Source organism: Pezoporus wallicus, unplaced genomic scaffold (assembly GCF_028554395.1).
Source record: "Pezoporus wallicus isolate ANWC-B61680 ecotype Strahan unplaced genomic scaffold, APGP_CSIRO_Pwel_v1 scaffold_11491, whole genome shotgun sequence".
Taxonomy (NCBI): domain Eukaryota; kingdom Metazoa; phylum Chordata; class Aves; order Psittaciformes; family Psittacidae; genus Pezoporus; species Pezoporus wallicus.
In genome coordinates this window covers 7,521,347-7,536,277 of record NW_026642649.1, presented here as the reverse complement: position 1 = coordinate 7,536,277, position 14,931 = coordinate 7,521,347, and the positions used below count along the sequence as shown (strand labels likewise).

General features: G+C 39.7%; 1 protein-coding gene across 2 annotated transcripts in view; it reads left to right on the top strand.

Moving 5' to 3' along the window:
* Positions 1 to 14,931, top strand: part of CNTNAP2 (contactin associated protein 2) — a 1,008,227-nt gene that overhangs the window by 679,370 nt on the left and 313,926 nt on the right. For both annotated transcript variants that reach the window (XM_057431243.1, XM_057431244.1), the window contains exon 12: positions 13,778 to 13,897. In XM_057431243.1, the coding sequence (XP_057287226.1) occupies positions 13,778 to 13,897 (120 nt within the window). The remainder of the gene's footprint in view (positions 1 to 13,777; positions 13,898 to 14,931) is intronic.

Here is a 14,931-nt window from a genome sequence, read left to right as displayed (position 1 = left end):
AGAAAGACTTGATAAATTCCCTATTTATAATGAATTTTCCTGGATGTGGAAGGCAGTGTGAGCAATATGACAGGACTGTGGATCGAAAATTAGCATACTTACATTCAGTCCTTTTTGTTAGTGTTCCTCAGTGATGTAGTTTAGGGCAATTTGTTTCTCTTTCTCACTTACGTGGGGTTTTTCTTGGTTTGTGTTTTTCTCCTTTTTTTTAATACAATGAGAATAGTGATGCTCTTTCTAAGTGCTTTGAGACTTAGGAAAACATTGCAAGCAGAAGAGCTACTTAAAAAGATGGGAAGAAAGCTTTCACAGAAAACACCCCATAACCTCTTTTCAATCAAAAAATGTAATGAGAACAGTTGATCAGTGTAAAATCAGACCTACATTTATAATCAGCCACATTGGAAACATGGTAAATGTTGTTAAGTTATTTTAAATCAAAAACTGCTTTTGAAAAAGCAAACTTATTAACGAGAATGATGAAACTGTTCCTTGGCTTCCTGTTAACCTGGAAGGGAGGAGGATCTTCCAAATCTGCTAACCACCTCCAGTTACTGCCTTATTATAGAATTGGGGTTTGTGATCTTAGTGTATGAATGTGTAAGATACTCATACTGCAGGTATGAAAAGCAGACCCTAGAGACCTTTGCACTTCTACCTGTGTGTGGCTGGAGGGGTGTAGTAAGGGCTTTGTTTTCCCTAGATAATCTGCTGGAGAAAGCTTTGCAATCAACTCTGTCATAGTCTAAGTGTAAGACTGGTGGCCAGTTACCTCAGATATCTAAGAATTGACTTCTTAGGCTTGCTTTAGCAGGAGCCACTCATCTTTTTTTCTGGAATGTAGCCTTGAAAATGCAAAATGGTGCAGAGCAATCCAGAGTTCTTCTTGAGGTGGAAGAGAAGCAGTGAAGCTCTCTCTTCTGCAGTAGGCTTTAGGGTTGAACCCGGCTGAGCCTTCTCTTGCCAGGTACCATTACCTACTGCAAGCTGACTCCTTGGGGTAGTTTAGTTGGTTTTGTCCAGAGGCAAAAGGGTGGTTTTTTTTTTCTAAGAGATGTGTTTTTGTTTTGTGCCTGAAAGCAGTGGAAGAGACTATTGCATTGTGACTCTGCTGCTGAGATTCAAGGCTGATCATACCCCAGGCCTTACTGGTAACTCTGAGTCTTTCTGTCACAAGCTTGAAGTGATGAGAGGTATTGCACTTGTAGAAGAAAATGGAGAAGGATAAGGAAAGCCAAAATTCATTGAAAGAGTAACAAAGCCTGGCAGTTCAGTTTCTTACTGCTTTTTTTGCTCTATAGCAGTGTTTCAGGTGGTTTGTGTGTGGTAAATTTGCATTTTTTGATTAAATGGAGTGAAACCCTGAAATGCTACTTGTTCTTTGTATCCTGTAATTTACCCGAATAGCTAGTGTGACAACACCTTCACAATATTAGATGTAGGACTCCAGTAGTAAATGAGCATAGAGAGTAATTGCTGCTCCTCTTACTATACTTCTGTGGACAGTATATATTCTGGATGGTGGTATTTTTTGATATAATTTGGTTCTTGTTTATGGATACTACCTTTCTCAAACATGATTTTCCCGTATATTCAGGCTTCTTTACAGTGGTAGTTTTTGGCTGCTCTGTATGCCTTTCTTAGGAATCAGTTGTCCACATTGACCTTTCTCACTCAGAGGCAAGAGCTGTGAGTGTTTTTCTGTAGTTCTAGTATAGTGGGGGTTTAGGTTTTACTCTCCTTCTCAATATGCTATAATTTAAATGGGAGACAAAACAGGCCAAGTTGTAAGACCACAGTCCGTTAGTGCAAGTAGGTGTTTGGTATCATCATACTTCATTACTGTTGCTTTAAAATTTCACCTTGGGTTACAGGGCTAATAGGTATCTCTGCTACACAAGTGTTAGCAGAAGTAATGAGAGGTTTACTGGGACTCCTTAAATATTTTACTGAAGCCTTGGGAAGCCTCTAGGTATGTTTACTTTTAGGTAACTTTACAAAGACATGGAAGATGCTACTGTTTCATAAATAATGTTTGTGCTCATATTAGCAGAAGTATTTAAGCGTGTTGTAGTTTGTCGTTCTTCATGCTCTTCAGTAGGAGTCTTAGCTGTACTATGTAACATGTCCTTAATTGTACATCTGTCTCTCTTCATTTCACTGGAACGTACAGTCTGTCTTTGAATCTCCATCTTGCAAATTTTTAAGCCCATGGATGCCTCTGTAGCTTTTATGTTACCTCACTTATGACATCCATATTCCCTAATCATTTGTTTAGAAAACTTTAAATTCTCTTGTGTCTGTGGTTGCTTCATTATATATGTTTTCAATATACTTTTAGGTTCAGAAGGATCTAGTAGTAGATGCTCTAAAACAGAGGAAAACAAAACATGCTGTTTGCCACTGATGCTTCGAAACATTACAAATATCATTGCATTTCTCAGGCTAAATGAGCTACAAGGACTTGTTACGGCTTTCTGAAATTTTTAGCCATGCCTCTCCTTTTCAAAACCCCTTCTGATTTCCCCGTTTTCATGTTGCTCAGTTTCTTTGTGGTTGTGTATCAGCCTTGACAGTTTGTTTTCCTCCTTTTGTCTTTCCTGCTCTAATCATCTGCTCTGAATTTTTTTTCTCTTCAGCCAGTCTTTGTTCTTGTTTTCTTGCAGCAGTCTGGATGATCATCATCAAACAGTTTCTACAAATCAGAAAGCTCTGCTGGACAAAAGCTGGGAGCTTCATCCACATCTTGATCACTTGAGCTACTTGTCAGGCAGTATGTTGCTGGTCACAGAGGGGGGAGATGTCCTGCGTATCAGCGTAGCCAAGTACAACCCACAAGGTCAGGGCTGTGTAAGATGTTAATTGCAGCCATAAATAAAAGGGGAAATGGCTCCAGGAGGGGTAAATCCATTATTAGGACAAGCAGAGTTATCCAGGACTTTCCAGGTCCCCACAGTTAAGTCCCCTTGATCTCACCCTCAGAGACACCCTGTTCCTCTCGCATCCAGAGCTGATGCTTGGAGACCCACTCACCCCTGCTTGCTCCTAGGGTACTTGCTGGCTAGTTCAGCTTGATATTCAGTAGCCATCATACACTCACACAGCTGCTCTTGCTCCAGTGACTGGCACCATGGACACAGGGACCCTCTGGCCTGTGTCCTGCTGCAGCTGCTGGTACCTACACCCTCATACACAGAATTGAGAGCCCCTTGCCCAGGAAAGATGTAGAAAGGAATTTAATGAGAAAGCAAGACAGACTGTGCTGATCAGCTGAAGGGCACAACCAGGCAAGCATACTGGCCAATTTTTACACTTGCCTCTCTTTTTCAGACTTTCCTTCTCCAAATCACCTAACCGTCTCCCTTTCCCTGCCTTTGCTTCTGCCCCTAGTCATCCTGTAAGTCCTGTGCAATCTTGAGCTATGTTTTGTGTTCATCCTGTGATGCATCCTGCCCCTAAGCAGCAATGTCCTTAGTTTGAAAGATGTTCAGAGAGCTGCTCCCAGTGACCCACAGTGATGGGCTCCATGCCCAGACACTAGAGCTGAGGCTTTGCCGGGGCAGCTGCAGGCAGGTTGGTTGTTGCTTGGGAGTCCTTGACTTGGGCCAGTCTCTGAGCCTTTGGGCTGATGGCTCTTGAGATGGACCTGGGAGCAGCCTGCCAGGGTATTGTTTGGGCTTCTCCCCTGCTATTGCATCTCAGAGCTCCTCCGTGGCTGTGCGGATCAACTTTTCTCACAAAACCTGACCCTTTCACCATACTCTTATCCCCTCAGTAGGTACTGTGAATGAATACTCTACAGTGTACTGCTGAAACACATCCCAAAGAGTGCATGCCAGCCAGGACAACCTCCTGGGTACCTGTCTAACAGGTTACTAATTTCACAGCTCATCCATTATGTGCAAAAGATGTGAAGATGGTAGGTTGCCAGGGCACAGTCATTGGAGAGAAAACATGAAAAAAGGGACATGGAGCAGATGTTTCTGCTGGTATTTCTGTGGCAGTTGGAAGAGTTGAATTGTGTTGGCACTGCGAGTTGCTTAGTGATTAATCGAATTGACAGAGATGATGCATTGGTTCTGAATTGGTGTCATGTTGATAGAGGACATTTTGATTGATATAATGTAAATGCTGATATGAGCATTTGTTTCTGTAATGTTTTAGCTCTTTTCTGTTGGAAATAAGTGCTGGGCTCCTTTGGAAAAGCCTTTTTGGTCAAGTGTTTGTGTGCATAGCAGTTGTTTTGTAGGTAAGCTGCTGTTTGGTGTGGTTTGTAGCTTTTCAAACATAAGCTTTTCATGTGAGGTTTTGAAAAAAATCTTATTTTATTTGACATGGGGCTTTCTAATCACTCAGTTTTACTCAAGTAAAACTTCAATTGAGTAATACCCCCGAGTGCGGTACCGTGTTTTCCTTCACAGGATTTCTGGTTGCAGTAGATACAAAAATGGGGAGCTGGGATGGAGAGAAAAGGGAAAAGGGGCAGGAAATGGTGAAAATTGCAGCTGTAAAAATTAGACTTAATTAGACTTAATTACAGTCTTTGAAATAAACATGGAAATAATGTATTTTGGGATTAATAATCATGAATAAGCAAAACCTGATACTATAAATTTTTAAAGCTCTGTTATGAGAATATCTTTGTGCAGCTGAGCTTTATCTAACATTGAGGAAGGTCAGACAGATCAAGCGCTCTGATATGCAAGACAGGAAAGAACTAGCACGAACTTGATGGGGAAGTATCTCTGGGTTTAATCTGTGGCTTTGCTATTTGTAGCCACTTACAGAAATCTTGTATTAAAATAGGAATCCAGGTATCTTTTAGCTTTGACCTAAATTTACTGGAGTCATCTCCCCTACTTTGGCCTGTATAGAATTTGCTGACGTTTTCATTTGTATATCTTGGTATACCTTAATAGTGCAAACAAGGATTTGTGTTACACAGCTGGGAATGTGTCAATCCAGGCTTTTACCTTGACTCCTCTTTTCCATTGCCCTGGCAATACAGAGTAAGTGGGAGCAGATAATCATACATGAGGAATATGGATTTTTCACACTTGGTTTTTACACCAACCTTGAAGCCTTTAGCATGGGAGAGAGGGATAGGAGAGAAGAGGGCAAGATGTATTGCCAGTGTTGTTCCTGTTGTCTCCCAGCTGGAGAAGACTCAAGCAAGCTTCAGGCAGCTTTGAAGCTTCCTGTGGCTGGGACCAGTGCAAGACCAGCACAAGCAGGGTGAATGTTTCTTTGACAGCCTCCCCCTCAGATGCAGTGCCCAGTAATGCTACACAACATGCCAGATCACCTGGATTTAAGATGAAAGTGTGCCTTCCTTGGAGACGTTTTGCATGACTTGCAGTTCTCCCTTTCAAATGCTTTTACTCTGAACAGTGTTTATTTATTTCAGGCACAAAGACCTATGCCAGAATGCAGCTGGTTTGGGTTTTTTTTAATGTCTTGTGTATCCTTGAATGATTTGATTCCCAAAAGCACCTTGTTAAAAATTGGTGTCTAATTATACTTCTTTCTGGTGATATCTGTAGGCTGACACTGCTACAAGGATGCTAATTGCCTAATCTATGGCTTCTAATTTAAAATCACTGCTAAATTTGTTTAAAAATCCATTCTGGATTTAAATTAATTTCTCTCTGCCCTCCATTCCCCAGCCCAAAGCAAAGAAAGAGCTAAGATAAGAGAGAAAAAGAAGTATCTTTGCTTTTGCCGTAAATGGGCTGTTTTACTTCTGTATTCATAGCAAATTCCTGAGTTGCAGTACTGTATGGTAACTCAAATGGCAGTTTTCACCCCCACAGTAGTAACTTTATCCCAGTGGCAAATAAATGGCAAATAAAGTAGTGCTCTCTTACTTTGGTGGCGACCTCTCTACATTCTTCCCTTTATTACCACAATGGTAATTGTCTTGTTTGTAGCTTACAAAAATGAGCCTAGAGTCAACTTCATACAAACATGGCAATTTTCCATGTATATTTTGATGTTCTGTTCTGTTTCTATGGGGCAGATTGGAATATTGAGCTAATAATGAGAGTTCTTTACAAGTTCATTAGCTCACAGTAGAAGGCAAAGGGAGAGTGTGAGGCGGATACAGCAGCTGGGGAGGTGTCAATCCATAATTTCAGAGTGTTAAGAAGGCTGAAGCTTAGATCAGTGGCAGCAGGAAGAGGGCTTATGCTCAGTCACAAAGGGGCTTTGCTGTTGGGAAGTTTTAGTGGCATGACAGCCAATGCAGCAGCAGACAGCAATGTACAGGAGTCCAGCCATAAAGTGCTAAAACTCCTTCTGTTGGCTTTTGTTCCCAAATTTTTTGAAGTGTGCATATGTGTATTTCTTAGATTTATATAATATATATTATATTAAATAGATGTATAATATATGTATACTTAAAGAATGATCTTTTGGAAGCTGTTTTCAGGATTTTGAAATGCAGAGCAACTGAGCAATGGGAGGTACTGTGCTTAGGAGGGGTTAACCACCTGTAGAAGCAGAGGTTGAGGAAAACTGCTTTTCTGGTTTTGGGTTGTGGTTTTGGGGTTTTTTCACTTCTGTAGAAGTGGGCTTTGTTGCTGGCTTATTTACCTTGTAGTTAACTTCCTGTGCTTCCATGAATGAGGGAAGAGCTGTTTTGGGACAAGTTGTCAGAGGTGTAGCTTGTGGGATGTGCAAATCCTGCTGTGCTGGGCATTGTCCACTTTGTATGCTGAGTTTCATGAAAAAATGAGAGAGTTCAGAGCAGAGCAAGAATATTCTAGCACCTAGAAAACACAACCTGTGGCCAAGATGTATAAACTTGGTGTTTTTAATGTAGAGAAGAGGTTCGTATCAGCAGATAGACAAAAGATGGCTGCAAGGAGGAGTACTGTAAGTTGTTATCAAATTCATGGTGGATAGAAAGAGAAATGAGGAGTTTAAATTGCAGCAGAGCAGCCTCATGGTGTAGAGTGAGTGGGATAAATTCTGATGCTGAAGGGCTGGTGGAGCTCTAAGTTGCCTCAGTGTGTTGAGGAATTCAGTCAAGGGAGATCTGGAGCAAGAGTATGTCAGCAATGGCAACATGGGTGTAATTGAGCTTTTCTGGGAGATGGATTAGGTGATCTTTGAGGTTCATCCCAGCCATGTGATTCTGCTGTTACATTGATTATGCTCTTGATAAAGATCCTGCTTTTTTTTTCCTGGCACTTGTTTTTTGTTTATTGCTTAAAAAACAATTTGAGCAATTGAACTGCCTTTTCCCAGAACATGTAGTGGAATGATGTTAAGAGTAACAGAACTAAACCCTTAGGCTTCTATTAACTTGTACTTGAACTGCCATGAGTAAAATAGTAGTGTAGTGTATGATAGTCTCTTGCTAATCTCACTTGGGCACAATGAAAAAGGATGGTGTTTTGAGCTCTTAAAATTCATGTGTTTGTGCTAGCCAACTGTGAGAGCAAACCAGGGGTTCATACAATGATTGTATCCCAGAAAACAGTCACATCTGTTTCATTCTGAAGGTGTGTGAAGACGCCAGATGTGCTTTTGGGACCTGTAATAGCTCAGCATCTGTCTGTGGAGGTAACCTAGTCATAGTTAAGAAGTAGTGCTTAATAATTATGTAGCAGGCAAAAATAGCAAGAAAAAGATCCTAAAAAGTCTTGGCTACCCAAGAACCTTCTCTGTGCAGGATTGGGTTGTGTTTGATGCTTTTAATGGTTTGGGGCTCTTTTAGGTAAGTGTGCTTACACTTGGGAACATAAGTTGAAGCATATTGAAGCAGCTCAAAACATCTTACTTATATGTGCAGTTCTGCATTGGAATGTCGCCATTCTTCAGCTTTAATTTCCTCTTTCTGTCACTGTTTGAGTGAGGGGTTTTGGATGATGGTCGTGGGTGGTTCTCCTTGGATTTTGATCTGTAATTTGGTTTACATTTCAGCTCTTATAGCTGAAGGTGTTGGGAGCTTTTGTAAACTGACAGCCTGAAAAAGTTGGAAGGGGTGAACAGGAACGTTCAGCTGAAGTTCCCAACCATATTTACTTTGCCACCAGCAAATGAACAAGGGCACTCTTAGTGTTTGGCAGTCTGGCAAAAGGTACTTCAGAAAACCTTTCAAACTAACAATAATCAAGATCGTATATGGTTCTACACATGAGTAAACCTTTCATTAAGCTTTCAGTTTTGGGTTGTTTCATTTTGTAGGAAGGATAAGTACAATAGAATTGCAAACAGGAAAAGGGGGTATGTGTGCATGCATGGATATGATGTGGAGGGATTTCCATACCAAAAGTATACTTGCTGTATAAACATTGTTATAGATACATCCAATTTGTGGTAAAGCATAGGTAACTAAATGGCAGTGCTGAGCACTTTTGTGTGTATCTGTGGATTTCTAGCAGTGCTTCCATCTGATTGTCATATTTGAAAGGGTTACCTCACTTTTCAACTGTGAGGTGTAAAAGTAAGTACTTGTTCACACTTATTTTGACTGATTTCAACAACATGTCTACCAAGTTTAGCTATAACTGGAGACTGAACTTTTTTACTTATTCTACTGTGCCAGTTCTTAGGCCTTGTAAGGATGAGTTCCAAATACAAGAGTTTTATATCCAACTTTACAAAACTGGCAGATGCGAGTTTTGGTTATGATCGTTGCAGCAGTAATCCTACAGAGTAACAAGAATGTTGAATTAGGGTTGCATCCTGGTGGCTTTTTGTGGGGCTTTTAAAAAAACATTTTAATGTACACGAAGCAGTAGAGCATGCCAGCAGCTTTGTGTGTTCAGAATGCAGGTATGGAATTCAGAAGGCGTTTTGTTCTCATATGGAACCTTGAGTCATGGTGAGATTTCTAGTTCACTTAACCTACTTTAAAAAATGGTGACATTTCTCCACCATACAGCATTGGAATGCATGAGGGTAGGGGTAGGTTTGTTGCGCAGACAGACTGCCATTGGCAGAGCAGAAGCTTACAGTGTATGTATATTAACATTTTCAGTTTTGCAAGAGATGATCTGAATATATATTGCAATAAAGCAACATCCTTTTAAAATCAACTACAGGTATGGCATTGTGGTGTGCAGCTATTTCTTGAGAAGGTTGGGGGTTTCTTCCCCCTTCCTAGTCTGTTTGTGCTTTCAGCCCTTTTTAAGGGGCTGAGGAGTTGAAAGCAGCTTGAGTGGTATAAACCCAAGCACCTCACAGTCTATTTAGCTTTCAGGTTTTTTCGGGGAAGTTGAAAGTGATGGAGAGGTGTAGCTGGACTTTGTGGCTCTGATGTAGTGCCTACTTTGTTACTTTTACCATCATTTAATTCCATCAGTTCCTGGGAATCTGCACCTTTCCTATGCCCCTGTAAAGCTGAGATTTACTCCTGTATTAGGAGCAGTATAAAGGACTGTATTCCCTGCAGAGACACATTCACTGATGGAATCAAAACATAACACATTCATTGTGTCACACAGTGCAGACTGTCATGCTAGGTCTTCTATTTGTAATGAGTTTTGGACTTGTAAAAGGAGGCTATTTGTCAGCCCTATATTTAAAGCTGCCCTCTTATATAGTGATGCAGAAACTGTAGTTCACAGAGATGCTACTGAAACTCTATGGGAACATCATATAGGATAAGAGAGTTGATAAATCCTTTTTGTCATTTGACTCTTCTGGCTTCTAGAGATTGCCAGCAGCTGTACCACCTGTGTGGGATAACTCTCTTGATCTTTATGCAAGTCAGAAAGTGAAACAGGAGTGAGAACATCTGCTTCCCTCAGCAAAGAGCCACTCAGCTCTAACAGAAGCTGACTTTTCCCAACCCTAACAGTCTGGAGCTAGGAAAAGCTATTCTGTAAAACTGGTTTTCTGAACCATTTGCTTCAAGTGTTTAAAATGGAGGATCCTAGAAACTCATAAATGAGTGTCTTCCTCAGCCCATAGGCACCTCCAGTTTGGGGTTCAGGTAAGCTGCAGGAGTGGAAAACAACCTGTGAAGAAATGCGAAATGAAAATGCGGTTAAGGTCTGCCTGGTTACAAGGGCCTTTGCTAGGTTTTGTTTCACTCTAAGCTGTTCTCCCTTAATCTGCTTCCTGAGTCAATCTTTACTAACAGAAACTTCTCAAGCCCACTGTTGTGGCTGTTATCTTAGTCAATGTGAACTTCAAAATGCATTCATAGTTGCCTTTGTCAGCTGATTAAAATGACTGGATTTTTCTGCCCAGACTAAGAAGCTTAATGTTTCACATCAAAAGTTAATTCATGTTGGAGGGTCTTTTTAAACATTTTACCTTATGTTACAACACAAGCCCTTTTAGATTTTAGCATAAAATGGATTTGGTTGTCTCTGCTTGAGCTGTATTATTCAGGTGATTAAACTTTAAAAAGACTATAGCATTTTTATTAAGCTCTTTCTGGTTTTGATTCTTTTCGCATGTGATTTTTACCTGACCGTAAGACATTGGATCACTGTTCCGGCGAAGTTTTCACCTCTCAATAGCCACCTTGCTGTAGACAGCAGTGCAGTGTGACAGCATGTCAAGTTAAGAGTGAGGAAGCCATTCTGGATGTATTATGCTAGAAAGGGCTTATCTGGACATCAAGGCAAATGTGAGTTTTACTTTTGGAAGATTTTGAGGTTTAACACTCTGGAAGTTCCTTGAAGTATATACATTGTGTGTTTGGACCAACTACCAAGAAAGCAAATACACTTTGGCATTTTACTTCTGCTGGCTTGAAAAGCGGAGATCTATTGCCCTTGTATCTTCAGTCCTTCAATTATGTGGAGATTTTCCCATCTTCCAGAAGTCAGCACTAAAAGACCTTTCTCTATATTTCTCTGCCTCCTTCTCCATGTGTAGAGATATGTAACCATTTCTCCTTATTCATATATGAGCACTGTAGACTTTATATCCAGATCTTGCATTTCATTTACTTTTAATTTCTTGGCTTTGTTAAATCTTTTGCTTGTTTATTGTAACCTTTATCAACTTTGATATTTGTGGTGGACTCTTCCTTGTTGTTGTATTCTGTTTTCCTTTTATTTTGTATTTTAATGTGCCCAGGTGACTTCTAAAACAATGTTTTTTATCTTTTCATCTATTCTAGGTGTTCTTTGGGTTTCATAATTTCTGTTTTCACCTGTTCATGTGTCTTACACATGACTGAACATTTCATGCGCGTTTCAAAAGCCCATTAAAAAGGAGTATTGAATTAAAAGGTCATCCTGTGTTGTCTCCCTTTCTATGTCATGTTCTACACCTGTGACGTCTTGCTATCATGTCTTACTGTCGTCCCTTTTGCTGCTGCCTTCTCTGCTTGCAATTTGCCGCTTTTGTTCTGCTGGTTCAGTTAGGGGCTACCGTTTGCCATCTGAAGTTAACAGAAAGTTCTCTTTCTGTCATCAAGTGTCTTCATACACCAGAACATGATTGTTCATTGTTTTCTTACTGCATCTTGATCACCAGTTATTCTGTCAGTATACCAACTTCACTTATCCCTTCATTTTGTCCCTATACTCCTGTGAAGTGATTTCTGTCCTTGAGCTAGAACCCATCCATTCATTTCCTTGCATTTTTATGCTCCTTAAGTATGCAACTGCATATGGATAAAACCTTTCCAAACCCTATCACACGCTCCTGGCATTTCACAAGTTGAATGTAGACTATTTCACTCTTCTGTCTTTACTTGAGGCATTTTTACAGTTTGGTCTTTGACATAACATTGAAGCTTAGCAAATGCTGATATTCAAAAGCAGCCTGTTCTGTGCTGTAATTCTGATAACTACCTACTGTGCTTTCCTTTTCCCATTCCAGGAAAACCAAAGGAAGAATGTTGTATCTAAACCCTTTAACTTCCTTAAAAAAATACTCAGTAGGGATAAATGAGTATCTGATTAACCAGTGTAACTTGGTGTTGTCTTCCATAGAACACTTATCTCGGAACTGTGGCAGTATCTCCGTATAAATATTGTCCTGTCCTCTTGAAAAGAGCAAACCTAGAGTCACATGGCTCTATGTAAAGATGTGGATACTTCAGAGACAAAATTCCCTTGACTTTCTGAAAGAGTTTAGAAAATGAAAAGAGCAGAACTTTTGGGAGATCATAAACAGTATTTGTCATCTGTAATGCATCTGGTAAAATTTGAGATTTGCTATCGCTACAACTGTACATGAACAGGGCTGGTATTCTGTGATTGTATTTAGGTAGCATGGAGAGAGTTAGAGAAATATTTCAAAAGAAAATTGGTTCTGAATCCCTTAGGAAATCTGCATGAAGTGTCTGAAAACAGGCAAAGAGTTTCCTTGATACTGAAGCAATTTGTTTAGTTTGGGGAGGAAGGGGAAATGGCTTGGAATATTTCACAATTAAAGTGTCTAACAATGTCTACTTTATGTATACAAGTGACTTTAGACCCTGTAATGAACACAAAACCTTCCAGGAAATTCTTTCTCTTGTAGCATCAACAAGGTTATTGCTTTATATGCAATAACAGTTTTTAGCTTTGTATTCATGCCACATCTGAATTGGAGACTTTTTTAGCTCCGCTTTTCCTCCTGCATCTTTATAGTTAGAGGCCTCTAAATGCATGCGTGTGTTTGTGTGTGATCAGTCGCTCATCAGAGCCCAGTGAATCAGCTCATCCTTATGGACATTTGAAATAAAGCCAGTCTTAGCCAGGAGATTGCTTGCAAGACTTGCCAACAAATTAGATGGAGTTTTAGAGTGGATATGAATTCTGGTTAAACAAACATTGCATTTCCTTTAGCAGCTGATTGATTGATTCCAAACAAAAAAGCTGCACCATCTGTTCCTTGGAAAACAAAGCAGCATTACACATTCCTCCTCTTAAATACTGCATAGAAAAATATTTACGTAGTTTACCAGTTATATGTATACAAACATGCCAACTTGTATAAACTACCAGTTTTACTTTTCCTATGCCTGAAATGATTTAATTCATTCACGTATAATACACAACTTTGTAATAGTCATCTGTTTCAATGAGAATATGAGAGTTACTAGAAAAACTTCCACCTATAATGCTTATTACCATGCTGGAGCTATTAATCGTAACACAATTTGACAAGCAGTTTTATGACCTGAAATAAAAAACAGTATGGAGAGGTCAAGGAAAAAATAGAAGGAAAACTCCCTGCTAAAGCAATTAAACTTCCGGTAAATAGGGTGAAAGTTTAGACCTTGCTGGAACAGAGTATTATTTATGTAGATCAATAAAAGGGGAGCTGTAGAGCTGTGTAGAGACAAGTATTCCATATAGTGAGAAATTTTGGTTTTGAAACTTGATGTTATTCTGAGTTGTAATAAAACCTGAAAAATCCTAAAATTTACAGAAAGAAAACTGGGAAGCTTTTTTGGTGTATCTCCTGAAAGTATATTGTGTTAACGGAAGTGTCGCCATTCATGATGTAAAGCTTAAACCACTGTATAAACAAAGTTCTGAACCGAAGTATTTTCAAGAATGGTTTAAAGATACTGTTAAAGTTTGGTTGTTCCTCCCCCCTCCCACCCACCCTCTCCCCCAGCCAAGTTATTGGAATTCTCCTCCTACTCTGGCTTTCTGTCACACGCCAAAAGAATCAAATTGTGTGCCTCAAGCTTTTAATCACTCGTGTTTCTTTTGGAGAGATGCTTTGTTGGCTGTGAATGTCAGTGACATTACTTTAATCTCAAGGGTATAGTTCTTGTTATATAAATAAAGACAGTTCATTGTCATTATGGATTTTTTGCTCCAGGATATGAAGATACTTATTGTTGTGGTTTATTTCATTCCAGCCATTCATGAACTCTCTTGTGAAGCATACAAACACTTGGGCAAAACTTCGAATTACTACTGGATAGATCCAGATGGCAGTGGGGCACTGGGACCTTTGAGAGTTTACTGCAACATGACAGGTAAATGCATTGTATTTGCTAATCCAGTTTTGGGTGTGTGTGTTTTTTTTTTTTTTTCTTTAATGTACTTGGGAGAAGGAGTCTGTTCATAATTTATATTTCTAAGCAAAAGGAAAATAATTGCTAAAAGCTTTTACATGAGAGAGGTCATCCAATCTGTAGTCACCATTCAATGTAGTCTGAGCAAGGTAGTAGTTACCCATTCTATAAGCTGTGCAAATCAGAGCTATTACTTAGCCTTAACTAGCCTCTGTCCTCAGTGGTGCATCATCATTTAAAATAAAGAGTAGATATATATGGCTATTAGGCAAAGTTATTGTATATCAACGTATTTGTGGTTCAATAATGTCTGTTGTTCATGGAGTCCTGTAGAAGGCACAAATGTCAGACTTTCTTTCTGTCCAGGTATTGCTGACTGTCACATACCACCACAGGCAAGGAAGAGAAATTAATTACAAGTAAAAAACCAAACCATAGGTGTTACCTTTTTTTTGTCTGTTTGTCCTTTTAACTGGTGTTAGAAGAACATACCTTCTTTATCTTCTGACACCATGTATATAACTACACTAACTTCTTTTGGGCTTGTTTTGTGGATTTCTACTTTTAACACTACTTTTGCATGAACAATTTCCCGTCTTGGCATACTCATCAAGATGTCTTGGTCGTCTGTGTTGCCATGCTGAGGCAAAAAAGATGATAATGAAAAAAGGGGTCAGTTTTCTGCAGTGGGGAGTGTATTATTTCTTTGGTCTGTTAATGCATGACAGTTGTCTCAGCACTTTTTCTGATACAAAATACTGAGTAACTGAGACAAGAGACAAGCTTTCCCCCAAGTGTCTGCATAATGAGTCTGAATTTCAGTCTGCTTGCATTGAAAATCTGGCATACATGCAAGTCCTCGAACTTCAGCAACAAGAATGCAAAGGCGCTATCATAAGTAGAAATGGCAGCTCTGCCTTTTTAGGGATCACAGTTCTGAAGTTCACATACCTCTTCCTGCAAGCAGAAACATATCTGTGCCTGTGGATGGGAGA